The following is a 22,692-nucleotide window of genomic DNA, read 5'->3' on the forward strand; positions in this document are numbered from 1 at the left end:
TTTTTTTTTGGTTTTACTTGCTTGGCTGCAAAAACCATTGACTCGCCATGGCAAGCTTCTGATTCTAACCGATCCCACCCCCCATTTTCACAACAAAGGGGCAGCCCAAAGAACCACCCAGGAAGGAGGGGAGTCCAGCGTGGGTATGGGACACTAAATCCCCAGTCCTGGAGGGTGCCCCTGCCTGGGTGTGTGGCTGGCTGTCCCTTCCTGCATGCGCCTGCTCTGCTCTGCCTTGCTGAGCCTTTCAGAAGTGAGTCATGAGGGACAACGAGGATGGCAGTGCTGCTCCGAATGCTCCCTGTCCTTTGGGGTTGGAAGTGGTGGGAGTCACCCCCTCATGCACGTCCCCAATGCAGCAGGCTTGTCTCGGCCGCTTCTGCGCCCTCTGGTGGGTTGTGGGGCATAGTGGCTAAGAGGGCCCATTCCAGAGTTGCAGGTTCGAATCCTGTTTCCAGCCACTTGCCTGAGCAAATTACTTAACCTCTCAGCATCCCAGCCTTAACACCTATAAAACAGGGCTAACAAGAGTCATTTACCCTCNAACGAGGATGGCAGTGCTGCTCCGAATGCTCCCTGTCCTTTGGGGTTGGAAGTGGTGGGAGTCACCCCCTCATGCACGTCCCCAATGCAGCAGGCTTGTCTCGGCCGCTTCTGCGCCCTCTGGTGGGTTGTGGGGCATAGTGGCTAAGAGGGCCCATTCCAGAGTTGCAGGTTCGAATCCTGTTTCCAGCCACTTGCCTGAGCAAATTACTTAACCTCTCAGCATCCCAGCCTTAACACCTATAAAACAGGGCTAACAAGAGTCATTTACCCTCGTAGGGTTGACATCAGGAGTAGATGTGCTTAGGACAGAGCTGCACACACACTAGCTCAGCAAGTGTGAGCTCTTCTCACTGTCCCAGCTGCACGTGCTACCATTCCAGCCTGGACTTGATGTCTGCCGGGCTTCAGGTTTAGAGTCTTTGCGTTTTAGAACTGTTATGGGACTACTGCTGAAAGTAAGCATTTTGTGTTTTTATTACTTTTCTTCTAAATGAATATAAAAATGCTAATCAAATGTTAAAATAGTAAGCTTTCCTTAAAGTTACAGTTCAAATTCAGATTTAAATTTGACCAAAATTTACCATGTAACTATGTGCCAAGCAAGTGTTGTACCAAACACATCTACATGTTCTTTTTCTCCTACTTATTAATTCAGTTGTTCTTGTGGAGACTGAATTCCAGAACCCAGGGAATCTGTAGTGAATGTCTTTATAAAATAGTAGGAGTGGAGGGAGGTGTTTTAAGAAGCTGGAGTAAAACGATGTAGAATTTAAAGGCAGAGCTGCACTGTGGGAAACCATGAGCTGAGGGTGCATGCCGTCAACTACTTACATGTTTCACTCTGGCCCAACCTCTCTAAGCCTCGTTTGTAATGTGGAGGTGGTAACACTCTCCCCACAGGGTGAATGCTTGGATGGTTAAATGGGAAAAAGCAATGCAAAGCTCGTAGCAAGTTATTTTGACAAGGTAGAGCCTTAACAAATATTACACCCCTTTCTGTCTGTTTTGAGTAGATTTTTCCATTGTTTTCAGCCATGATAGAATCCTTTGTCTTTTGGGGCCAGCCTGTGGCTCACTCGGGAGAGTGCGGTGCTGATAACACCAAGGCCACGGGTTCGGATCCCGTATAGGGATGGCCGGTTTGCTCACTGGGTGATCATGGTGCTGACAACACCAAGTCAAGGGTTAAGATCCCCTTACCGGTCATCTTTAAAAAAAAATAGAATCCTTTGTTTTATATATCAGTTCTGGAATCCCTAATAAAATCAGTAAAGGACACACATACGTTCATAATAGATGCTAATTTTCTCTCTTTCTTTGCTAACAGACAACTGGATATGGCCAAGAGGGGAAGGTTAGTGGACCCCTGAAGGCTATGACCCTTCCTGTGTTTGAAGGTCAAGAACCAAGCCAAATCATATTCCAGGTAAAGACTACTCTTGATCACTGTCATCTTGGTTTCTCATGTGCTCTCAGTGAACTTTTACTCCCTTATCTATTGTACAGCAGGAAATAAAATAGAGATATGGAAAAAGCTCATCAAGAATGGTTTCAGAAGCTAAGTTAAACAGAGGGGTGGTGGCCTCAGTATTGTAAGAGTCCTATCTAATGTCCTCATTCAGATTTCCCCAGGAGTCTCTGGGATGAATGCTCCCGTCCCTCGGGTAGGGGGCTGGGTGTCTGCAGGCTCTGCCTCTCCCCTAGGGTGGAAAGGGACCCAGTCACTGGAGAGGGAGTAGCCATCTGACTGTCAGGGCTGTCTGTTCAACGAGCTTGAAGTGTCTGAAGATGTGGCTTCTCCAGAGTCAGCGTGGGAGAGGAGGCTATGGACAGGGAGGACCCTGACTCCCAGGCTCTTAGGTTTTCTCCCCAAAGCAATGAGCCTCACCAAGTTTCCATTGAAGAAAGACCCCTCTGGCTACAAATTGGAGGAGGAGAAGGAGGCTGCAGGGAACTGGCTAGGAGTCTACGGCAGGGGCTCACACGAGAGATGAATTCCTCCTTTATTTACTTTCTCTGCCTTGCCAGGGCGTACTTGGTTGTAGATTTCTCTGACATAATTTATTCCTTTTATGTGTGTATTCTGCTTCACAAGCTGGTAAGAACTTCATGTGCTAGGCATGCATTTGTATTCTTTTATTAACCATATGTGGAGTGCCTATTGTAGACAAGGTGCTATGCTGGAGATACTGGATGACCCTGACACTGTCTCTGCCCTGGTGAGCTTTCTGGTTAGAAGGAGGAAACAAGTCAACAAACACCTGTACTGGAGGCTCTGGTGCAAGCCTGGTGGGATGCGGAGGGGCAAAGGGCAGGTGATGGAAACGTGACCGCCTTTATTTATATTTATTTTTTAAACTGACAAAATTGTATATATTTATCATGTACAATGTGTTTTGAAATATATCTACATTCTGGAATGCTAAATTGAGCTAATGAACATGTGCATCACCTCACATTTTTTTGTGGTGAAAACACTTAAAAATCTAAGAGTGACCAATTTAAAATGAAGATGGTAGTGGGCAAACAGAAAACTAAATTTGACCCCTAAACTGAGTATTCAAAAATAAGTATATGTTACAAACAGGAAGCAGGCACTGAGTACAGGATGGGAAAAAGCATGGAGGTGTACATTTGGCAAGAAAATGGCAGATGGCAGGTGGCTCAGTGTCTAGAGTGGGAGACTGCTCAGTCAAAGGGCTGCACATGTGCCAAGACCAGTGTAGGCTGGACTGGCCCTGCATCCTGTAGTGGGCTGCAGGGTGCCATTGGGGAGGTTCAGCAAGGACTGCCATAACTAGATTTGTGCTTGTACAAGCTTACTCTGTCATCACTGTGAGCATGGGTTGAAGGGGCTGAGCCTTAGGAGACCAATTGCAATAGTCTGGGAAGTGATGGAGGCCTGGTTTAATCAAACACAAAGAGGATGGTATGGTTTGAATGTTGGTATCCTCCCCACATTCATATGTTTCAACCTTACCCCCAGTGCAATAATATTAAGAGATGGGACATTTAGGAGGTGATTAGGTCATAAGGGCAGAGCCTTCATGAATGGAATTAGTGCCCTTATAAAAGATTCAAGGGAGCCCATTTGCCCCTTCTGCCATGTGAGGACCATCTGTGAGGAATGGGCCCTCATCAGACACCAAATCTGCTGTCGCCTTGATCTTGGACTTCCCAGCCTCCAGAACTGTAAGCAACAAATTTCTACTGTTTATAAATTATGCAGTCTAAGGTATTCTGTTATGGGAGTCCAAATGGATTAAGATAGGGAGAATGGAGGGAAGGAGACAGGTAGGAGCCACGTGAAGGAAGTCATACCTACCAGAACTGGTTACTGAATGAATGCAGGACCAGGGGGGGCCAAAGGTATTTCAGATAACTCACAGGTCTCTGGCTTGTTTGACTGGGTAGCTAGTGGTGTCATAGAGAGAGAAGAAAAAGTTTATGGAAAAGTTAATGAACAGGTACAAGTTTTGGGCATATTGAATTTAAGGTTAACTGTGGGGAATCGATGTGGAGATATCTAGGAGACAGTGGTCATATGGGTCTGGACACAGACTGGGGAGTCTTCCTCATACAGGTGCTAATTGAACGACGTGACATGAAAGCCTATCTGTAGTGAGTTATCTCAGCTGCTCATAGGGGCCAGGTGAGTGGTGCATGAAGCTGTCTAGAAATAAGAAAAACAATAGCAAAAAGCAGATGTGACAAAAACCTCGCTGCACAGATATGAAATTAAAAGGCTTCTGATACTTCAGCATATGGAACAATAGGGAGTAGTGGTGACTGTGGCCAACTGAGAGTGCATCAAAAGGTGTTAGGTTTGATTCAGCTCTAGATAATTTTCACAAGTCAGAATTTGGGTACTACTGTACTAGATTTTACTAGATTTTATAGATTTTCTAGAAAAGCCAGAAATTTTTATATTTATGTAAAATTCCCCAACTTTATCAGTATCGGCACAGTTAAAAAAAATCATTATATTATCTAAACCAAACATGTTTGTAGGCCATAGAGTCTGTGGCTACTTCTGTGACCTCTGTATGAAAAGATTCGGGGGCAGAATAGAGTAGGTGTTCTTTGAGTACAGGCTCACATTCTGTTGAACAGAATCAGGACTGTAAGAGGGGACTTCAATAAGTTCATGGAAAGATTCATGCTGTTTTTTAATTTCATTTTTCAGTGAGGTACCCTTATATATAGAGGCAATCTGCAACTTACAAGCTTTCCTATTTACAAAAATCTAGACCTAGAAACTGTTTGAAAAGATCATTCCAGAGTCTCTGAGGATACCAGCTAGCAAAAATCATTCCTTGGGCTGCTCTACTTTTTTTTGTTGTTGTTCTTTTTCTATTAGCCATGCTACAAAGCTTATCCTTTCTTGGCTGGAAATGATAGTCCAATTATCATGGCTAAATGTTTCTTGTTTATAGGTGTATGTTGAGGTAAGGTTGGAGAGTTGGGGTAGGAGGGTAGACAGTAGAAGACAAAGGGAATTTCCTTTCTGGAATCACAAAACCTTTTTGCAAGAAAGGACCTTAGAGACTTCTGGTATCAACCACTTGTTTTACAGATGGGGAAACTGAAGCTTAAATTAGTTAATGGCAGAGCCAAGACTAGAACACAGGTCTCCTGGCTTCCAGTCAAGCACACCATGCTCTCTCCATCTCTGTAAGTGGAGATGATGCAGCAAACTCAGCTTTGGTAAGATGTGCTTTGAGCTCTTTGTTATGGTTGTGGGGAGGAGTTGTATAGATCCCCTCATCTGGTTCCTGGAGTTAGGGAGGCACAAAGAAAGCCCATTGTCCCATGAGGTTGGTTCTTGGGTTATTAATATACCCTCCAAAGTAAAATGAACTAATTGTCATGACTTTTTTCACTGAGGATTTTCAACTTTCTGGGGACTTGTAGATTAAAAGACAGTATGATAACAATCCGATACAGGTCTTTTTCTTTTTAACGAGATATAGCACATGTGCCATAAAAATTCACTCTTTCATAATGTACAGTGGTTTTTATTATATTACAAAATGTGCAATTATCACCACTGTCTAATTCCAGAACATTTTAATCAGCCCCCAAAGAAACCTGGTGCCCATTAACAGTCACACCCCCATTCCCTCGGCCCCTGCAACCACTAATTCAGTCTCTGTAGATTTGCCTGTTCTACACACTTCATGTAAATAAATCATGTGTGGTTTTTTCATGTACAATAATGTTTTCAATGTTCACCCATGTTGTAGCATGTATCAGAATTTTATTCCTTTTTAAGACCAAATACTATTCCATTGTGTGGATATGCCATATTTTTAATATCCATTTATCAATTGAGTTGTTTTCACTTATGGCTATAATGAATATGTTGCTATGGACATTCACTCACATACAACTTTTTGTGAGGACATATTTTTAATTCTTTTGGGGACATAAGCATACACACACAGAGAGTAGCAGAATTGCTGGGTCATAGTTAATTCTATGTTTAACTCTTTTAGGAACTACAAAACTGTTCTCCAAAGGAACTGAATGATCTTACATTTCCACCAGCATTGTATAAGAGTTCTAATTTCTCTACCTCCTCAATGTTTGTTATTATCTGTCATTTTGGTGATAGCTGTCCTAGTGGTTGTGAGGTGGTATTTCTTCACGGTTTTGGTTTGCATTTCCATAATGACTGATGATGTTAAGTATCTTTTCATGTGCATATTGGCTTTATCTTCTCTGGAGAAATGGCTACTCAAATCCTTTACTCATTAAAAAATTTTTTTTATTGTTGTAAGTGTTCTTTATATTATGCATATAAGTTCTTCCTTATCAAATATATGATTTGCAAATATCTTCTCACATCCTATGGGCTATCTTTTTACTTTCTTGATAGTGTCCTGTATTAGTCAGATTTCTGCTGCTTATAATGGAATACTCGAAACTGAGTATAAAGAAATGGGATTTATTTCTCACAGTTTTGGAGGCTGGGGAGTCCTAGGTTGAGGAAGTGCATTTGGTGAGGGCCTTCTTGGTGGAGATTCTCTGTAGAGTCCTGAGGTGGCACAGGGCATCACACAGAGGGCACGAGTGTGCTAACCGGCTTTCTTCCTGTCCTCATAAAGTCACCAGCCTACTTCCATGATAACTCATTAATCCACTAACCCATTAATATATTAATTCATTAATGGATCAATCCATTCATAAAGGCATAGCCCTCCTGATCCAATCACCTCTTAAAGGCCTTACCTTTCAAATACCATGGTTGGATTTCCCTCCCTCTTAACACTGTTACTGTGGGGATTAAGTTTCAATTTGAGATTTAGAAGGATTCAAACCATAGCACATCCTTTAAAGCACAAATGCTTTTAATTTTGATGAGGTCCAACTTATTTTGTTGTTGTTTGTATTTATGATGTCACATATAAGAAACTATTGCTTCATCCGGGCTCACAAAGATTTATACCTATGCTTGTCAGAGNACCTCTCAGCATCCCAGCCTTAACACCTATAAAACAGGGCTAACAAGAGTCATTTACCCTCATAGGGTTGACATCAGGAGTAGATGTGCTTAGGACAGAGCTGCACACACACTAGCTCAGCAAGTGCGAGCTCTTCTCACTGTCCCAGCTGCACGTGCTACCATTCCAGCCTGGACTTGGTGTCTGCCGGGCTTCAGGTTTACAGTCTTTGCGTTTTAGAACTCTAATGGGGCTACTGCTGAAAGTAAGCATTTTGTGTTTTTATTACTTCTAAATGAATATAAAAGTGCTAATCAAATGTTAAAATAGTAAGCTTTCCTTAAAGTTACAGTTCAAATTCAGATTTAAATTTGACCAAAATTTACCATGTAACTATGTGCCAAGCAAGTGTTGTACCAAACACATCTACATGTTCTTTTTCTCCTACTTATTAATTCAGTTGTTCTTGTGGAAACTGAATTCCAGAACCCAGGGAATCTGAACTGAATTCCAGAACCCCGGGAATCTGTAGTGAATGTCTTTATAAAATAGTAGGAGTGGAGGGAGGTGTTTTAAGAAGCTGGCGTAAAACGATGTAGAATTTAAAGGCAGAGCTGCACTGTGGGAAACCATGAGCTGAGGGTGCATGCCGTCAACTACCTACATGTTTTACTCTGGCCCAACCTCTCTAAGCCTCGTTTGTAATGTGGAGGTGGTAACAGTCTCCCCACAGGGTGAATGCTTGGATGGTTAAATGGGAAAAGCAATGCAAAGCTCGTAGCAAGTTATTTTGACAAGGTAGAGCCTTAACAAATATTACACCCCTTTCTGTCTGTTTTGAGTAGATTTTTCCATTGTTTTCAGCCATGATAGAATCCTTTGCTTTTTGGGGCCAGCCTGTGGCTCACTCGGGAGAGTGCGGTGCTGATAACACCAAGGCCACGGGTTCGGATCCCGTATAGGGATGGCCGGTTTGCTCACTGGGTGATCATGGTGCTGACAACACCAAGTCAAGGGTTAAGATCCCCTTACCGGTCATCTTTAAAAAAAAAAAAAAAAAAAGAATCCTTTGTTTTATATATCAGTTCTGGAATCCCTAATAAAATCAGTAAGGGACACCCATACGTTCATAATAGATGCTAATTTTCTCTCTTTCTTTGCTAACAGACAACTGGATATGGCCAAGAGGGGAAGGTTAGTGGGCCCCTGAAGGCTATGACCCTTCCTGTGTTTGAAGGTCAAGAACCAAGCCAAATCATATTCCAGGTAAAGACTACTCTTGATCACTGTCATCTTGGTTTCTCATGTGCTCTCAGTGAACTTTTACTCCCTTATCTATTGTACAGCAGGAAATAAAATAGAGATATGGAAAAAGCTCATCAAGAATGGTTTCAGAAGCTAAGTTAAACAGAGGGGTGGTGGCCTCAGTATTGTAAGAGTCCTATCTAATGTCCTCATTCAGATTTCCCCAGGAGTCTCTAGGATGAATGCTCCCGTCCCTCGGGTAGGGGGCTGCGTGTCTGCAGGCTCTGCCTCTCCCCTAGGGTGGAAAGGGACCCAGTCACTGGAGAGGGAGTAGCCATCTGACTGTCAGGGCTGTCTGTTCAATGAGCTTGAAGTGTCTGAAGATGTGGCTTCTCCAGAGTCAGCGTGAGAGAGGAGGCTATGGACAGGGAGGACCCTGACTCCCAGGCTCTTAGGTTTTCTCCCCAAAGCAATGAGCCTAACCAAGTTTCCATTGAAGAAAGACCCCTCTGGCTACAAATTGGAGGAGGAGAAGGAGGCTGCAGGGAACTGGCTAGGAGTCTATGAGGGGCTCACACGAGAGATGAATTCCTCCTTTATTTACTTTCTCTGCCTTGCCAGGGAGTACTTGGTTGTAGATTTCTCTGACATAATTTATTCCTTTTATGTGTGTATTCTGTTTCACAAGCTGGTAAGAACTTCATGTGCTAGGCATGCATTTGTATTCTTTTATTAACCATATGTGGAGTGCCTACTGTATACAAGGCGCTATGCTGGAGATACTGGATGACCCTGACACTGTCTCTGCCCCAGTGAGCTCTCCGGTTAAAAGGAGGAAACAAGTCAACAAACACCTGTACTGGAGGCTCTGGTGCAAGCCTGGTGGGATGCGGAGGGGCAAAGGGCAGGTGATGGAAAGGTGACTGCCTTTATTTATATTTATTTTTTAAACTGACAAAATTGTATATATTTATCATGTACAACGTGTTTTGAAATATATCTACATTGTGGAATGCTAAATTGAGCTAATGAACGTGTGCATCACCTCACATTTTTTTGTGGTGAAAACACTTAAAAATCTAAGAGTGACCAATTTAAAATGAAGATGGTAGTGGGCAAACAGAAAACTAAATTTGACCCCTAAACTGAGTATTCAAAAATAAGTATATGCTTACAAACAGGAAGCAGGCACTGAGTACAGGATGGGAAAAAGCATGGAGGTGTACATTTAGCAAGAAAATGGCAGATGGCAGGTGGCTCAGGGTCTAGAGTGGGAGACTGCTCAGTCAAAGGGCTGCACATGTGCCAAGACCAGTGTAGGCTGGACTGGCCCTGCATCCTGTAGTGGGCTGCAGGGTGCCATTGGGGAGGTTCAGCAAGGACTGCCATAACTAGATTTGTGCTTGTACAAGCTTACTCTGTCATCACTGTGAGCATGGGTTGAAGGGGCTGAGCCTTAGGAGACCAATTGCAATAGTCTGGGAAGTGATGGAGGCCTGGTTTAATCAAACACAAAGAGGATGGTATGGTTTGAATGTTGGTATCCTCCTCACATTCATATGTTTCAACCTTACCCCCAGTGCAATAATATTAAGAGATGGGACCTTTAGGAGGTGATTAGGTCATAAGGGCAGAGCCTTCATGAATGGAATTAGTGCCCTTATAAAAGATTCAAGGGAGCCCATTTTTCCCTTCTGCCATGTGAGGACCATCTGTGAGGAATGGGCCCTCATCAGACACCAAATCTGCTGTCGCCTTGATCTTGGACTTCCCAGCCTCCAGAACTGTAAGCAACAAATTTCTACTGTTTATAAATTATGCAGTCTAAGGTATTCTGTTATGGGAGTCCAAATGGATTAAGATAGGGAGAATGGAGGGAAGGAGACAGGTAGGAGCCACGTGAAGGAAGTCATACCTACCAGAACTGGTTACTGAATGAATGCAGGACCAGGGGGGGCCAAAGGTATTTCAGATAACTCACAGGTCTCTGGCTTGTTTGACTGGGTAGCTAGTGGTGTCATAGAGAGAGAAGAAAAAGTTTATGGAAAAGTTAATGAACAGGTACAAGTTTTGGGCATATTGAATTTAAGGTTAACTGTGGGGAATCGATGTGGAGATATCTAGGAGACAGTGGTCATATGGGTCTGGACACAGACTGGGGAGTCTTCCTCATACAGGTGCTAATTGAACGACGTGACATGAAAGCCTATCTGTAGTGAGTTATCTCAGCTGCTCATAGGGGCCAGGTGAGTGGTGCATGAAGCTGTCTAGAAATAAGAAAAACAATAGCAAAAAGCAGATGTGACAAAAACCTCGCTGCACAGATATGAAATTAAAAGGCTTCTGATACTTCAGCATATGGAACAATAGGGAGTAGTGGTGACTGTGGCCAACTGAGAGTGCATCAAAAGGTGTTAGGTTTGATTCAGCTCTAGATAATTTTCACAAGTCAGAATTTGGGTACTACTGTACTAGATTTTACTAGATTTTATAGATTTTCTAGAAAAGCCAGAAATTTTTATATTTATGTAAAATTCCCCAACTTTATCAGTATCGGCACAGTTAAAAAAAATCATTATATTATCTAAACCAAACATGTTTGTAGGCCATAGAGTCTGTGGCTACTTCTGTGACCTCTGTATGAAAAGATTCGGGGGCAGAATAGAGTAGGTGTTCTTTGAGTACAGGCTCACATTCTGTTGAACAGAATCAGGACTGTAAGAGGGGACTTCAATAAGTTCATGGAAAGATTCATGCTGTTTTTTAATTTCATTTTTCAGTGAGGTACCCTTATATATAGAGGCAATCTGCAACTTACAAGCTTTCCTATTTACAAAAATCTAGACCTAGAAACTGTTTGAAAAGATCATTCCAGAGTCTCTGAGGATACCAGCTAGCAAAAATCATTCCTTGGGCTGCTCTACTTTTTTTTGTTGTTGTTCTTTTTCTATTAGCCATGCTACAAAGCTTATCCTTTCTTGGCTGGAAATGATAGTCCAATTATCATGGCTAAATGTTTCTTGTTTATAGGTGTATGTTGAGGTAAGGTTGGAGAGTTGGGGTAGGAGGGTAGACAGTAGAAGACAAAGGGAATTTCCTTTCTGGAATCACAAAACCTTTTTGCAAGAAAGGACCTTAGAGACTTCTGGTATCAACCACTTGTTTTACAGATGGGGAAACTGAAGCTTAAATTAGTTAATGGCAGAGCCAAGACTAGAACACAGGTCTCCTGGCTTCCAGTCAAGCACACCATGCTCTCTCCATCTCTGTAAGTGGAGATGATGCAGCAAACTCAGCTTTGGTAAGATGTGCTTTGAGCTCTTTGTTATGGTTGTGGGGAGGAGTTGTATAGATCCCCTCATCTGGTTCCTGGAGTTAGGGAGGCACAAAGAAAGCCCATTGTCCCATGAGGTTGGTTCTTGGGTTATTAATATACCCTCCAAAGTAAAATGAACTAATTGTCATGACTTTTTTCACTGAGGATTTTCAACTTTCTGGGGACTTGTAGATTAAAAGACAGTATGATAACAATCCGATACAGGTCTTTTTCTTTTTAACGAGATATAGCACATGTGCCATAAAAATTCACTCTTTCATAATGTACAGTGGTTTTTATTATATTACAAAATGTGCAATTATCACCACTGTCTAATTCCAGAACATTTTAATCAGCCCCCAAAGAAACCTGGTGCCCATTAACAGTCACACCCCCATTCCCTCGGCCCCTGCAACCACTAATTCAGTCTCTGTAGATTTGCCTGTTCTACACACTTCATGTAAATAAATCATGTGTGGTTTTTTCATGTACAATAATGTTTTCAATGTTCACCCATGTTGTAGCATGTATCAGAATTTTATTCCTTTTTAAGACCAAATACTATTCCATTGTGTGGATATGCCATATTTTTAATATCCATTTATCAATTGAGTTGTTTTCACTTATGGCTATAATGAATATGTTGCTATGGACATTCACTCACATACAACTTTTTGTGAGGACATATTTTTAATTCTTTTGGGGACATAAGCATACACACACAGAGAGTAGCAGAATTGCTGGGTCATAGTTAATTCTATGTTTAACTCTTTTAGGAACTACAAAACTGTTCTCCAAAGGAACTGAATGATCTTACATTTCCACCAGCATTGTATAAGAGTTCTAATTTCTCTACCTCCTCAATGTTTGTTATTATCTGTCATTTTGGTGATAGCTGTCCTAGTGGTTGTGAGGTGGTATTTCTTCACGGTTTTGGTTTGCATTTCCATAATGACTGATGATGTTAAGTATCTTTTCATGTGCATATTGGCTTTATCTTCTCTGGAGAAATGGCTACTCAAATCCTTTACTCATTAAAAAATTTTTTTTATTGTTGTAAGTGTTCTTTATATTATGCATATAAGTTCTTCCTTATCAAATATATGATTTGCAAATATCTTCTCACATCCTATGGGCTATCTTTTTACTTTCTTGATAGTGTCCTGTATTAGTCAGATTTCTGCTGCTTATAATGGAATACTCGAAACTGAGTATAAAGAAATGGGATTTATTTCTCACAGTTTTGGAGGCTGGGGAGTCCTAGGTTGAGGAAGTGCATTTGGTGAGGGCCTTCTTGGTGGAGATTCTCTGTAGAGTCCTGAGGTGGCACAGGGCATCACACAGAGGGCACGAGTGTGCTAACCGGCTTTCTTCCTGTCCTCATAAAGTCACCAGCCTACTTCCATGATAACTCATTAATCCACTAACCCATTAATATATTAATTCATTAATGGATCAATCCATTCATAAAGGCATAGCCCTCCTGATCCAATCACCTCTTAAAGGCCTTACCTTTCAAATACCATGGTTGGATTTCCCTCCCTCTTAACACTGTTACTGTGGGGATTAAGTTTCAATTTGAGATTTAGAAGGATTCAAACCATAGCACATCCTTTAAAGCACAAATGCTTTTAATTTTGATGAGGTCCAACTTATTTTGTTGTTGTTTGTATTTATGATGTCACATATAAGAAACTATTGCTTCATCCGGGCTCACAAAGATTTATACCTATGCTTGTCAGAGNCCCTTCTGCCATGTGAGGACCATCTGTGAGGAATGGGCCCTCATCAGACACCAAATCTGCTGTCGCCTTGATCTTGGACTTCCCAGCCTCCAGAACTGTAAGCAACAAATTTCTACTGTTTATAAATTATGCAGTCTAAGGTATTCTGTTATGGGAGTCCAAATGGATTAAGATAGGGAGAATGGAGGGAAGGAGACAGGTAGGAGCCACGTGAAGGAAGTCATACCTACCAGAACTGGTTACTGAATGAATGCAGGACCAGGGGGGGCCAAAGGTATTTCAGATAACTCACAGGTCTCTGGCTTGTTTGACTGGGTAGCTAGTGGTGTCATAGAGAGAGAAGAAAAAGTTTATGGAAAAGTTAATGAACAGGTACAAGTTTTGGGCATATTGAATTTAAGGTTAACTGTGGGGAATCGATGTGGAGATATCTAGGAGACAGTGGTCATATGGGTCTGGACACAGACTGGGGAGTCTTCCTCATACAGGTGCTAATTGAACGACGTGACATGAAAGCCTATCTGTAGTGAGTTATCTCAGCTGCTCATAGGGGCCAGGTGAGTGGTAATTTAAGGTTAACTGTGGGGAATCGATGTGGAGATATCTAGGAGACAGTGGTCATATGGGTCTGGAGACAGACTGGGGAGTCTTCCTCATACAGGTGCTAATTGAACGACTGTGACATGAAAGCCTATCTGTAGTGAGTTATCTCAGCTGCTCATAGGGGCCAGGTGAGTGGTGCATGAAGCTGTCTAGAAATAAGAAAAACAATAGCAAAAAGCAGATGTGACAAAAACCCCACTGCACAGATATGAAATTAAAAGGCTTCTGATACTTCAGCATATGGAACAATAGGGAGTAGTGGTGACTGTGGCCAACTGAGAGTGCATCAAAAGGTGTTAGGTTCGATTCAGCTCTAGATAATTTTCACAAGTCAGAATTTGGGTACTACTGTATGCATGAAGCTGTCTAGAAATAAGAAAAACAATAGCAAAAAGCAGATGTGACAAAAACCTCGCTGCACAGATATGAAATTAAAAGGCTTCTGATACTTCAGCATATGGAACAATAGGGAGTAGTGGTGACTGTGGCCAACTGAGAGTGCATCAAAAGGTGTTAGGTTTGATTCAGCTCTAGATAATTTTCACAAGTCAGAATTTGGGTACTACTGTACTAGATTTTACTAGATTTTATAGATTTTCTAGAAAAGCCAGAAATTTTTATATTTATGTAAAATTCCCCAACTTTATCAGTATCGGCACAGTTAAAAAAAATCATTATATTATCTAAACCAAACATGTTTGTAGGCCATAGAGTCTGTGGCTACTTCTGTGACCTCTGTATGAAAAGATTCGGGGGCAGAATAGAGTAGGTGTTCTTTGAGTACAGGCTCACATTCTGTTGAACAGAATCAGGACTGTAAGAGGGGACTTCAATAAGTTCATGGAAAGATTCATGCTGTTTTTTAATTTCATTTTTCAGTGAGGTACCCTTATATATAGAGGCAATCTGCAACTTACAAGCTTTCCTATTTACAAAAATCTAGACCTAGAAACTGTTTGAAAAGATCATTCCAGAGTCTCTGAGGATACCAGCTAGCAAAAATCATTCCTTGGGCTGCTCTACTTTTTTTTGTTGTTGTTCTTTTTCTATTAGCCATGCTACAAAGCTTATCCTTTCTTGGCTGGAAATGATAGTCCAATTATCATGGCTAAATGTTTCTTGTTTATAGGTGTATGTTGAGGTAAGGTTGGAGAGTTGGGGTAGGAGGGTAGACAGTAGAAGACAAAGGGAATTTCCTTTCTGGAATCACAAAACCTTTTTGCAAGAAAGGACCTTAGAGACTTCTGGTATCAACCACTTGTTTTACAGATGGGGAAACTGAAGCTTAAATTAGTTAATGGCAGAGCCAAGACTAGAACACAGGTCTCCTGGCTTCCAGTCAAGCACACCATGCTCTCTCCATCTCTGTAAGTGGAGATGATGCAGCAAACTCAGCTTTGGTAAGATGTGCTTTGAGCTCTTTGTTATGGTTGTGGGGAGGAGTTGTATAGATCCCCTCATCTGGTTCCTGGAGTTAGGGAGGCACAAAGAAAGCCCATTGTCCCATGAGGTTGGTTCTTGGGTTATTAATATACCCTCCAAAGTAAAATGAACTAATTGTCATGACTTTTTTCACTGAGGATTTTCAACTTTCTGGGGACTTGTAGATTAAAAGACAGTATGATAACAATCCGATACAGGTCTTTTTCTTTTTAACGAGATATAGCACATGTGCCATAAAAATTCACTCTTTCATAATGTACAGTGGTTTTTATTATATTACAAAATGTGCAATTATCACCACTGTCTAATTCCAGAACATTTTAATCAGCCCCCAAAGAAACCTGGTGCCCATTAACAGTCACACCCCCATTCCCTCGGCCCCTGCAACCACTAATTCAGTCTCTGTAGATTTGCCTGTTCTACACACTTCATGTAAATAAATCATGTGTGGTTTTTTCATGTACAATAATGTTTTCAATGTTCACCCATGTTGTAGCATGTATCAGAATTTTATTCCTTTTTAAGACCAAATACTATTCCATTGTGTGGATATGCCATATTTTTAATATCCATTTATCAATTGAGTTGTTTTCACTTATGGCTATAATGAATATGTTGCTATGGACATTCACTCACATACAACTTTTTGTGAGGACATATTTTTAATTCTTTTGGGGACATAAGCATACACACACAGAGAGTAGCAGAATTGCTGGGTCATAGTTAATTCTATGTTTAACTCTTTTAGGAACTACAAAACTGTTCTCCAAAGGAACTGAATGATCTTACATTTCCACCAGCATTGTATAAGAGTTCTAATTTCTCTACCTCCTCAATGTTTGTTATTATCTGTCATTTTGGTGATAGCTGTCCTAGTGGTTGTGAGGTGGTATTTCTTCACGGTTTTGGTTTGCATTTCCATAATGACTGATGATGTTAAGTATCTTTTCATGTGCATATTGGCTTTATCTTCTCTGGAGAAATGGCTACTCAAATCCTTTACTCATTAAAAAATTTTTTTTATTGTTGTAAGTGTTCTTTATATTATGCATATAAGTTCTTCCTTATCAAATATATGATTTGCAAATATCTTCTCACATCCTATGGGCTATCTTTTTACTTTCTTGATAGTGTCCTGTATTAGTCAGATTTCTGCTGCTTATAATGGAATACTCGAAACTGAGTATAAAGAAATGGGATTTATTTCTCACAGTTTTGGAGGCTGGGGAGTCCTAGGTTGAGGAAGTGCATTTGGTGAGGGCCTTCTTGGTGGAGATTCTCTGTAGAGTCCTGAGGTGGCACAGGGCATCACACAGAGGGCACGAGTGTGCTAACCGGCTTTCTTCCTGTCCTCATAAAGTCACCAGCCTACTTCCATGATAACTCATTAATCCACTAACCCATTAATATATTAATTCATTAATGGATCAATCCATTCATAAAGGCATAGCCCTCCTGATCCAATCACCTCTTAAAGGCCTTACCTTTCAAATACCATGGTTGGATTTCCCTCCCTCTTAACACTGTTACTGTGGGGATTAAGTTTCAATTTGAGATTTAGAGGGATTCAAACCATAGCACATCCTTTAAAGCACAAATGCTTTTAATTTTGATGAGGTCCAACTTATTTTGTTGTTGTTTGTATTTATGATGTCACATATAAGAAACTATTGCTTCATGGGATTCAAACCATAGCACATCCTTTAAAGCACAAATGCTTTTAATTTTGATGAAGTCCAACTTATTTTGTTGTTGTTTGTATTTATGATGTCACATATAAGAAACTATTGCTTCATCCGGGCTCACAAAGATTTATACCTATGCTTGTCAGAGTTTTATAGTTTTAGTTCTTACATTTAGATCTTAAATCAATTTTGAGTTACTTTTTGTGTATGATGTGAGGCAGGGTTCCAGCTTCATTCTTTGACATGTGGATGTCCAGTTGTACCAGCACCATTTATTGAAAATGCTGTTCTTTCCCCATTGAATTATCTTGGCACACTCATCAAAAATCAATTGATCACAAACGTAAAGGTTTGTTTCTGGATTCCTAATTTAATTACATTGATCTATATATCTCTCCTTATGCCAGTACCACATTATCTTGAACTGGAGCTTTGCAGTAAATTTTGAAACTGGACAGTGTTAAGTCTTCCAACTTTGTTCTTTTTCAGGGTTGTTTTGGCTATTCTGGGTCCCTTATATTTCCATATGAAGTTTAGAATCAGCCTGTCAATTCTACAAACAAGGCAGCTGTAGTTTTGATATGGATTGTGTTGAATCGCTAGATTGACTTTGGGAGTATTGCTCTCTTAACAATATTAATCTTTCCCATGTATAAACATGGGATGTCTTTCCATTTATTTAGGTCTTTTAAAAATATTTTTCAACAGTGTTTTGTTATCTTCATTTTACAAGCCTTATCTTTGCTTAAATTTATTCTGATGTTTTTTCTTTTTTTAAAAAAATTCTGTTGTAAATGAAATTTTAAAAATATTTTCAAGTTGCTCTGTGCTGGTATATAGAAATACAATTGATTTTTGTATATTGATCTTTTATCCTCCAACCTTACAGGACTTATGTATTTGCTGCAATAATTTTTTTTAGGTTGCTTAGGATTTTCTATATAAAATCATGTCATTTGTAGATAGAGATAGTTTTACTCTTTCTTTCCAATAGGAATGCTTTTTATTTTTCTTGCCTAAGTCCCCTTGTTAGGAACGCCAGTACAATGTTAAATAGAAGTGGCAAGATTGGACATCCTTGTTGTGTTCCTGAATTTATGGGAAAAGCTTTTAGTCTCTCAGCTTTAAGTATAATGTTAGCTGTGGAGTTTATTCTTAGATTTCCTTTATCAGATTCAGAAGTTACCTTCTATTCCTAGTGTATTGAATATTTTTTATCATGAAAGGATGTTGGATTTTGTCAAATGATTTTTTGCCTCTGTTGAGATACTCATGTGGTTTTTGTTCTTTATTCTATTGATATGGGGTATTACATTAGTTGATTTTCATATATTAAACCAGCCTTGTATTCTGGGATAAATTCCACATGGTAATGGTATATTATCCTTTTTATATGTTGCTAGGTTCAGTTTACTAGTATTTCATTGAAAATTTTTGTGTCTATATTTATAAGAGATATTGGTCTGGAGTTTTCTTGTGTTGTCTTTTTCTGGTTTAGGTATCAGGATAATACTGGCCTTATATAATGAGTTGGAAAATGTTTCTTACTCTTCTGGTTTTTGAAAGAATTTGTGAAGATTTTGTTTTAATTCTTTATTACATGTTAGGTAGAATTCACCAGTGAAACCACCTGGTTCTCAGCTTTTTTGTGTGAGAATTTTTTGGTTACTAATTCAATCTCTTTCCTTGTTATAGTTCTATTCAGATTTTTAATTTATTCTTGAGTCCATTTTAGTAGCTCTTGTTTGTCTAGGAATTTACCCATTTCACGTAGGTTTTCTAACTTACAGGAAAACAATTGCTCATAATATTCTCTTTAATACCTTTTATTTCTGTAAGGTTGGTATTGATATGCCCTCTCATGTTCTTGATTTTAGTTATTTGAATCTTGTCCAATTCTTTCTCAGTCAGTCCACCTGAAGATTGTTGATTTTGTTGATCTTTTCAAAGAATCAACTTTTGGTTTTGTTGATTTTTCTCCTTTGTTTTTATATTCTCAATTTTATTAATTTCCACTCTATCTTCATTATTTTTTTTTCTTCTGTCTTTGGGGTTAGTTTATTATTTCTAGTTTTTTAAAGTGGAAGGTTAGGTTATTGATTTGCAATCTTTCTTCTTTTTAAATTTACAGCTATAGATTTCCCTCTAAGAACCGCTTTATCTGCATCCAATAAGGTTTAGTCTGTTGTATTTTTTCATTTTAATTTATCTCAAAGTATTTTCTAATTTCCCTTTTGATTTATTTTTTGATCTTTGGTTTTTAGAGTGTTATTTCCACATATTTGTGAATTGCCCAAATTTTCTGCTATTATTGATTTCTTATTTTATTCCATTGTGGTCACAGAATATACTTCAATTATACAAGGACTTCAATCCTTTTAAATTTGTGGAGACTTGTTTATGGCCTAACATATACATTATCCTGGAGAATGTCCCAGGTAACTGGCTTTTGTTGGATGGAGTGTTAGCTTCTAGTTGGTTTGTAGTGTTGTTCAAGCCTTCCATTTCCTTGTTGATTTTTTATTTGTTCTGTACATTATTGAAGGTGAAGTCAAAATCTCCGAATATTACTGTCGAATTGTATATTTTTCTTTCATTCTGTCAGTTTTTTCTTCATGTATTTTAGGGTCTGTTGATAGGTACATATATATGTTTATAATTATGGTTTCTTGATGGATTGATCCTTGTATTATTATAGAATGTCCTTTTTTGTCTCTAGCAACAACTTTTTTTGTCTGATATATAGCTTGTTTTACCCTCATTTTAAAGGATAATTTTGTTGGATTTACAATTCTTGGCAGTCTTTTCCTTTCAGCACTTTGAGTGTGTCATTCCACTGCCTTCTGGCCTCCATGGGAAATCAGCTGTTGATTTTGAGGATACCTTGTATGTGATGAATCTGTACACTCAATATTTTTTTGCTGCTTTCAAGATTCTCTTTTACTTTGACTTTCAAATGTTTGATTATGATGTGTCTATGTTTGGATCTCTTTGAGTTTATCATATTTGGAGTTCATTGAGCTTCCTGGATATGTAGATCTGTGTTTTTCTCAAATTTGGGAAGTTTTTGGTCATTCTCCTTAAAATAATCTTTCTTCTCTGTTTGCTTTTTGTCCTTCTGTGACTCTTATTATGCAAGTATTTGGTTGCTTGACAGTGTTTTGCCAGTCTCTGGGGCTCTGTTCACTTTTATCCATTCTGTTTTCTTTCTGTACTTTAGGGCAAATAATCTTAATTGATCTCTTTTCAAGTTTACTGATATTTTTTCTTCTGCTAAGTAAGTCTGCTGTTGAGCTTCCTCTAATGAATTTTTCACTTCAGTTATTGTATTTATTAACTCCAGAATTTCTATTTTTTAAAAAATAAAATTTCTATGTCCTTATTGATATTATCTCTTTGAGATATTGTTTTCATATTAAAAAAATTCTTTAGACATGTTTTCCTCTAGTTTTGAGCCTATTTACAATAGATTATTTAAAATATTTATCTAGTAGATTCTGTTGACTGCTTTTTTCCCCTGTGTATGGGATGTAGTTTCTTATTTACTTGTCTCTTAGTAATTTGTTAAAGCTGGACATTTTCAATAATGTAATGCGGCAACTCTAGAAATCATTATCCCTTGCTTTTCCCAGAGTTTGTTGTTGCTGTTTGTTTGTTTAGTTACTTTCCTGAGCTAATTTTGTAAGGTCTATTTTTTGTCATATGTGGCCACTGAAGTCTATTCTCAGTTCAGCTAATGATTGGACCACAATTTCCTTAAATGCTTTGAACCAATAAGTCTCCTAGCCTTTACCAAGAGGCACTGTGTGCATGTTAGGGCACACTTTCAACAATGTGGCAAGCTGGGCTAGCCAGGAAACTCAGTTGGTTAGAGGCTGGTGTTATAACACCAAGGTCAAGGGTTTGGATCCACCTACTGGCCAGCCATCAGAAAAATATAATAAGGGGCGAGCCCGTGGCGCACTCGGGAGAGTGCGGCGCTGGGAGCGCAGCAGTGCTCCCACCGCGGGTTCGGATCCTATATAGGGATGACCGGTGCACTCACAGCGCTCACTGGCTGAGCGCAGTGCGGCCGGTCTCAAAAAGGACAAAAAAAAAAAAAGAAAAAAAGAAAAATATAATAAAAAAAACAATGTAGCAAGCAGTTTACAACTCTGCCTTAGCCTTTGCTTCCTACTTGTTCAGGGCCTCAACGTGAGCCAAAGGTGAGGGATTAGGAATTTCTCAGGCCTTTTCTGGGCCTATGCACAGCTCTGCTCATGAATGTGACTTTCTTTATTCCCAGGAATATATCAGATTTTAAAAGTTCCCTATGGACATCTCATTCCTCAACTTTTTAACTTTTTTGGTAATCTTCTTATTTGCCTCAAGTGTTATTACTGCCTCAGGCAGCTACAGTGTTAAACAATTGCTGATGATTGTTTTTAACAAATACCTCAAGGGAAAAATTGTTTGTAGTGAGTGAATTGAGTCAGGTCAAATAAAGACAAGCCCTGTGAGTAGGTGTTTCCAGGGTAATGCCAGACAGGTCAGACAATAATAATTTTCTGGTGATAAGATTTTTGGGAAGTTCCACACCCCTTATGCCCCCTCCATGGTACAGTGATTGTGTGGCTGTTTGGTTTAAAGGCTACTTCAGATCTTAGGAGAGAACAATGGGATTAGGGCAATTTAAAACACCACAAAGCTTAGTTCTTACTGGGCCAGCCCCGTGCCTCACTTGGAAGAGTGCGGTGCTGGGAGCACTGAGGCTGCGGGTTCAGATCCTATATAGGGATGGCCGGTGTGCTCACTGGCTGAACGTGGTGCAGACCACACTGTGCCAAGGATTGTGCTCCCCTTACTGGTCAAAAAAAAATAAAAATAAAAACTTGGTTCTTACTGATATTCAGTAGTTTTTTTTTTTCTTTTTTTAAAAAAATAAACATTCCTTGGATTTTGCAGGCATTTGGTTAGCTTCCCAGGTTCTGGAAAGGTTCATATTTGCAATTTTTGCCAGTGTTCTCATTGCTTTTATGGAGGAACAGTTTTGTGCACGTCCTTACTCCACCTTTCCCACTGACGTCCAGGTCTTATTTTTTAAAAAACAAGATAGCAACACTTTCATTTATTATATAAACAACACAAGGTCCACAAGAGAACATGCACAAAAATTCTCTACCCATAGTCTTACCTACTTAATATACCAAATGTTCTTTTTTTTTTTTTTTTTTAAATTCCACTTCTTGCCCACTGACATAATGCTTTTGGTACTGTTACAGTCATAGTCTAGATTTATTCTTATATTCTCCTTTTGTTACTTTACATCAGTTATTGTTTCTTAATAATTTGTATAATGATAATTTTTTAAAAATTTTATTTATTTTGTTTTTTTTGGTGGCCAACCAATAAGGAAATCTGAACCCATGTGACCTTGTTGTTATAACACTGTGCTCTAACCAACTGAGCTAACTGGCCAGCCCTTATAATGAACATTTTAATGATCAACGTTCTATCAAGTTTATGTACTATAATAAATTTCACGATCCTTTTTTTTTTTTTGACCTTTTAGGAGTTTCCAACTTTACCAGTATTGCAAATAATGCTACTTATACTACAAGCATGTAGTAGTTTACTGTTTAAAAAAATATGTTCTGGGCTGGCCCAGTGGCGCACTGGAGAGT

At 39.4% G+C, this 22,692-nt stretch overlaps 1 protein-coding gene across 1 annotated transcript in view; it reads left to right on the top strand.

The window, feature by feature from the left end:
• CDH17 (cadherin 17, LI cadherin (liver-intestine)) overlaps positions 1 to 22,692 on the top strand; it is an 81,226-nt gene that overhangs the window by 19,306 nt on the left and 39,228 nt on the right. The window contains exon 3 of the mRNA XM_008592216.1: positions 1,874 to 1,972. Coding sequence (XP_008590438.1) covers positions 1,874 to 1,972 — 99 coding nt within the window. The remainder of the gene's footprint in view (positions 1 to 1,873; positions 1,973 to 22,692) is intronic.

Source organism: Galeopterus variegatus, unplaced genomic scaffold, assembly GCF_000696425.1.
Source record: "Galeopterus variegatus unplaced genomic scaffold, G_variegatus-3.0.2 Scaffold7687, whole genome shotgun sequence".
Lineage (NCBI taxonomy): Eukaryota > Metazoa > Chordata > Mammalia > Dermoptera > Cynocephalidae > Galeopterus > Galeopterus variegatus.